This window comes from Tachypleus tridentatus, chromosome 2, assembly GCF_004210375.1.
Source record: "Tachypleus tridentatus isolate NWPU-2018 chromosome 2, ASM421037v1, whole genome shotgun sequence".
NCBI lineage: Eukaryota > Metazoa > Arthropoda > Merostomata > Xiphosura > Limulidae > Tachypleus > Tachypleus tridentatus.
The window spans coordinates 41,412,516-41,418,515 of record NC_134826.1 but is presented as its reverse complement, the minus strand read 5'-3'; the positions used below and the strand labels follow the sequence as shown (position 1 = coordinate 41,418,515).

The 6,000-nt window shown below is 36.7% G+C and overlaps 1 protein-coding gene across 2 annotated transcripts in view; it reads left to right on the top strand.

Annotated features, from left to right (window-relative positions):
* Positions 1-338: 338 nt before the first annotated feature.
* The window catches only part of LOC143241834 (UDP-N-acetylhexosamine pyrophosphorylase-like), a 41,480-nt gene continuing 35,818 nt past the window's right edge, over positions 339-6,000 (top strand). Inside the window, exons 1-2 of one of the 2 annotated variants that reach the window (XM_076485117.1) lie at positions 339-481; positions 5,623-5,901. In XM_076485117.1, coding sequence (XP_076341232.1) covers positions 5,625-5,901 — 277 coding nt within the window. In that variant the 5' untranslated portion in view covers positions 339-481; positions 5,623-5,624. Of the gene's footprint in view, positions 482-4,750; positions 4,909-5,622; positions 5,902-6,000 lie in introns of those variants that run through there. The other variant, XM_076485108.1, reaches the window with a different exon arrangement.

The following is a 6,000-nucleotide window of genomic DNA, read 5'->3' as shown; positions in this document are numbered from 1 at the left end:
AAATTTATACTAATATCCTATATATATGAAGCATTTATCTTTAGATGACTAAGGAAAATTATATTTTTCCTCGACAAACAAGTTGTGTAATGTTTTCCCCTAAACCCAAACATAGTAATTTTGGGTATTTTCTTGGGAAACTGTATATATGAATAGTGAATGTTGGAAGAACACCTACCAAGGATTGATTTCAAACTTGTTCAATATCACATGAAGTTAACACTTGTTCAGTTATCTCGTATTATCAGGTGTTATGTAAGATACAGTTGAAGTAAACACGAACATATCAGTTGCTTAGTTGTTTCCCTATGACGTCATTACATAAGGGCGGAGTTGTCAGACATTTTAAGCGACTTAAAATCATAAAGTGTCAGAAGTAAATCGGAAACTTCTTTATTATCCGAAACTTTTAAGTTAGTACTCAAGTTTGATCACTTTCGTGATCTTGTTTGCATACTTCTGAACAGACAGGAATACAAAGGTAAGTAACAAAATTGGCACTTCGCTGACACAGTACTGTGGAAATAGTGTTTTTAAGTAATAATAATATTAATAGCATAGAAATAGCTTTATCCTTGAGTAAAGTCGATAATTTTGTCAGGAAGGCAGTATTGAAGCAACTAGAACGTGTACTAACTAGAAAAGTTTTGTTTGTTTTGTTTAATTTAGCGCAAGGTTACCTGCGCTAACAGTCCTTTAATTTAGAAGTGATAATAGACTAGCGAAATGCAACTAGCCAACGCAAACTATCACCAACTTTTGAGCTACTGTATAACACAAGAAAAATGGGATTGGTAGACACATTATTGTCCCCCTCCCCGAACGGCTGAAAGGGCAGGGGATTTAATGAATTTTAAGAAAAGTTACAATGTACTTATTAGTGCACGAAGTAGCTTCAAATCACATTATTAATAGTCAGACAAATAAACACTTAAAACATAAAATCTGGACACCTAGTAACGTCCTACGTAAAGGAAAGAGAAGGTTTAGTTTGTTTTGAATTTCGCGCAAAGCTTTTCGGAGAAAGAGGATGGATTTATCATGATTGGATTTCCTTATTCTAATTTCCGTTTCACGGTGAAATTTCCACATTAACTGTCCGGCTGCATACGAGAACACATTTATATGTATATATTTAAAAGCTCTTTCACGTGCAAAAGACAGCTTTTCTTTGATATTGTCTTAAAGATACTATACGACACTTTCAAGACGTTCGATCCCTTCCCTTAAGCTACTGAAGAATATCACAGATTGTTTGTTTGTTTGTTTTGGATTTCGCACAAAACTTCACGAGGGCTATCTGCGTTAGATATCCCTAATTTAGCAGTTTAAGACTAGAGGAAAGGCAGCTAGTCATCACCACCCACCGCCAACTTTTACCAACGAATAATGGGATTGACGGTCACATATAACGCCCTTCACGGCTGAAAGAGCGAGAATGTTTGGTGTGACGGGGATTCGAGCCTGCAACTCTCAGATTACGAGTCGAATGCCTTAACCACCTGGCCAAGCCGGGCTGTTTGTTTTCGAATTTCGCGCAAAGTTACACTAGGGCTAGCTGCTCCAGCTTTCCCTAATTTAGCAGCGTAAGACTAGAGAGAAGGCAGCTAGTCATCACCACCCGCCGCCAACTCTTGCGCTATTCTTTTACCAACGAATAGTGGATTGACCGACACAGTATAACGCCCCCACCACTGAAAAGGCGAGCATATTTCGGTATGACGGGGATTCGAACCCGTGACCCTCAGATTGCGAGTCGAGCGTCCTAACCACCTGACCATGCCAAGCTGAATATTACAGAACAAGGAGTCTTAATGAGTGTTGAATAAATTTAATGAAAGTCTCATCGTACTGACCATTCGAATAAAAGATTACGTTAGAATATCTAAAACCTTACCAATGCAGTTGTTAGTTTCAAGATGTATTCTGTTATCGATGGGTAAAGGCATTCTATATCCGTATAACTTAGAAGGGTATACAAGATTTGATAGGTTCATTATTGGATTAGTTGTTGTGATCTGTGATCTGTATGTAACAGAATGTTTTGATCAGACGTTAATAACAATAAATACATTGTTGTAAGTCCGGTGTTTTAGCGGTAGGCAATGCTCAAGGCGGAAAAAAATCAATAATTGTTTTATATTAATTTCACTTTAAATTAAAATCAACTATTTAGCGCTTACTTCGTATATTTTGCCGTGTCTTACAGACTTATAAAATGAGTTCACAGACACAGACATTGTGACATAAGATACTTGATTTAAATATGAAAGAGTGTCTACAGGTTCAAGAAAACACAACTCCAAGTAGCCTCTGATACATGCTTTTGCAAATGATAATGTATAAAAAAGTTGAACGAAGTAAAATTCTAAATTATTTTAAATCTGAACAGTTCGAAGAAAAACACAGATGGTCCCGCTAAAGTAAGAGTTTACTAGGGGTTGTGGCCCCCTAGTGGCCTAGTAGTATGTCTGTGGACTTAAAACGCTAAAAACCGGGTTTCGATACTTGAGGTGACAAGAGCACAAGTGGTCCATTGTGCATCTTTGTGCGTGATCACAAGCAAATTGCAGTTTGCGAGTCAGTTTACACAGGTGATGTCATAGGTACATCCATCGAAGGTAGTGGTATAGAAATTCCGTTCGGGACGGCATTTTCAAGTCTTGCCTATAGAGCAACAAAATACTAAAACTGTCCCATCGTTCTAGAGCTTGTAGTGATTTGTATGTTACTGCAACAGAGCATATATGAATATTCATAAGGTAAGTCCAAGGCTTTAAAGCAAATACATTTAAATTATAAAGAGTGCTAAGTTCAGTTTCATATATATACAACGTTTGAAATATGACGTAGGTTGTTTGAGTGTCACGTGTAGTTCGAGGTTAAGAGTTGAGACGTCAGAGGAACGAAGCAGAATGCTATAGCTATACAAGAACTCTGTTGCTCAAGACAGACTTAATCTCCACCAAATATGACACGCTAGTTTAGTCAACTGTGTGTAGTTCTTTACACTTGTTGAAAATAAATCTAATCATTAAAAGCTGGAGCACCACAGTAAAACAAAACATTTTCTAATATTGACTTTTCGGAAATTCTTTATTCCTGGGTCTGGCTTGGCCAGGTGGTTAGAGCGCTCAACTCGTAATCTGAGGATCGTGGGTTCGAATCCCTGTCACATCGAGATATACCCTCGCCTTTTCAGCCGTGGGAGTGTTATACTGTGCGTAAAAGAGTTGCTCAAGAGTTGGCTGTGGGTGGTGATGACTCGCTGCCTTCCCTGTAGTCTTACTGCTAAATTAGGGACGGCTAGCACAGATAGCCTTCGTGTAGCTTTGTGAGAAATTCAGAAAACAAACAACATTCCATCATCAGGAATCGAACATGGTTACGTTTATTTGATTCTTTAAATAAACAAGTACTGTTGCTGTGTAACCGGTAAAACTTAAAAGTTGGTTGAAACAAAAATTCCAGAAACAGATCTGGCCAACATTTTGACAAATTAACTTCCTATTCAACCAACGACCAAATCGTTATGCCACGAGCGTGTCTAACAGCGAAACAACCAGGTATATCAACCAAGTCGTTACTCCAAGAGTTTGAAACTGTAATAACCATATACAACAACGAAGTCATTATTACACATGTTTAACACTGTAATAACTATTTAACATCTTCGTTGTATTTAGCCCCCAGTGGCACAGTGGTATGTTTGTGGAATCACACCGCTAGAAACCGGGTTTTGATACCCGTGGTGGGCAAAGCACAGATAGCCCATTGTGTAGATTTATGCTTGATTCGACACAAACAAATATTTGTATTTACTTTCTGTGCTTTACTAAACGTACTTCACAATGAGTTCAATATTTTTTATGAATTACTAACAATGTTAATAATTATTTTTTACTCCAAAGTTATTATTTATAGAAATAAAAGGAATGTGCTTGTCTTTATAAATGCTTACCTTTCATTTGTATACTCACAGACAAAATTTTCAGTAAAAACTTTACACTAATTGCTGATCATCAATAAGAATTAGGCCCGGGATGGCCAAGCGTGTTAACCCTCGAGTAGCTTTGTGCGAAAATTCAAAATATACAAACAATCAATAAGAATTATAAAAATATATATTATTTTCCAAATAGGTGAATGAAAACAACAACAAAAACAAACACACGTTAGCCAATCAGAAATTTTAAACAGTTATATAAACGACATGTGCTCTTGTTTGTAAAGTTTGGTGACCCTCATCGTCTCAGTACATTTATATTGAATGTTAATGTATACAGAGATTTTATTTGAAAAAAAAAAATGTTTTCCTAATTTAATTCGACCATTTCTTGGCGCAAAGAATTTTAAGAGACTATCTTCACACTGTCCATCGTAGGAAATCGAGCCTCGAATTTAAGCATTGTAAGTCCGTGGATTTACCGCTGACCCACAGAAGGACTTTATCACACAATCGTCATCATTTTACGAAAGCCCACCCTGCCGAAAGGGGTTCCTGAAATCGTAACGTTACCCTTTCGTGGTTTATTTGCATACACTTTCACAAATGAAAAGTGAAATTCTGTTCAAAATCACGCGCGACGTTCAGTCAGAGCCACGTTAACGTTACTCGTGCTTTCAATGAGCTCATGACAATATATTTCGAGTTAGGTTACAAGCATATTCGTAGGCTAATGTAGTTCTGGATAAAACCTCAGTCTGCTTTCAGGTCTAACAAGGATTTAATCAGGGCATGACACAGTTTGGTGGCATTCCAGCGGCCTTGTGACTACACTCATTTCCCATTCGTTTACTAGACCCTGAGGAGGTAGTACCTTTTTCGATTTCATGAGAATCTGGTCAGTCTTAAAAATTACATTATATCGACTGAACGTTTATAAAAGTACCTCAGGTGGAGAAAAGGTAATTAAAAAATACTAATTACATTTTGCTTTAAGATTATATAGACTCAGAAGATAAGGAAGTTTGAATAGTTAGAAAAGTTTGAGATTACAATTTCCCTTTTATTTCAGGGTTAGTTTTCTTTGCATTAAAACGCTGTATTTCATTTTTCAAGCAAGTGTGTCGTTTTTTGTATACAAGCTTGCAGTTCTTCCTACAACTTAGCTTGGTATAGTCATGTATAGTCATGCATTTTTATTAAGACTTTGTACAGTTTTTTTTTTCAATCATTTAGCTTGGTATAGTCATGTTTATGTTATAGTTTAGCTTTGTATAGTCATGTTTTGTATTAAAACTTTGTACTGTTTATACTACAGTTTAGCTTGGTATAGTCATGTTTTGCATTAAACTTTGTATTTTTTATGTTATAGTTCAGCTTTGTATTGTCATATTTTGTATTAAAACTTTGTACAGTTTCTTCTTTCGTTTAGCTTGGTATAGTCATGTTTTGTACCCAAACTTTACGAATCCTTGAGCGGGTTCCAAATCAAATCTGGCGTTAATTATGGAGTTGGGCATCTCTAAACTAACTGTTACCAAGTGCGCCTATCAAACTTCATCAATAATCGGAATTGTACTGAAACTTTATAAACTTGTCTTAACCAGAATGCAATGGCATATTCTTCATTTTTAAACGTCACGTACTGAGACACTTTATGGTCTCCATTCTCACAGGCATGGACATAAAGACTTTACAGGAGAACCTAGCTTGTCATGGTCAAGAACATCTGCTGAAATTTTGGCCGTCACTGACCCCCGATCAACGTTCCCTACTCTACAATGATCTAATTAGTATCGACTTTGCTGAGGTGACAGACATTCTGCAGCGTTGTAACTTAACACCAAACGACGAGAATGAGAAACTTGACGAACTACTGCAACCAATCCCTGCCGAACTTCACGGTAAATCGTCTCGCACCGATCCCATTCTTCTCATGAGCTACAGAACAGAAGGTGAGTGTTTGATACTTTTTGCTATTGCTGCATTTTTAAGGAAAAAGTAAAGTCATATTCGTCTTAATGTTTATTTAAATATTATAGTGAGCTAAAAAT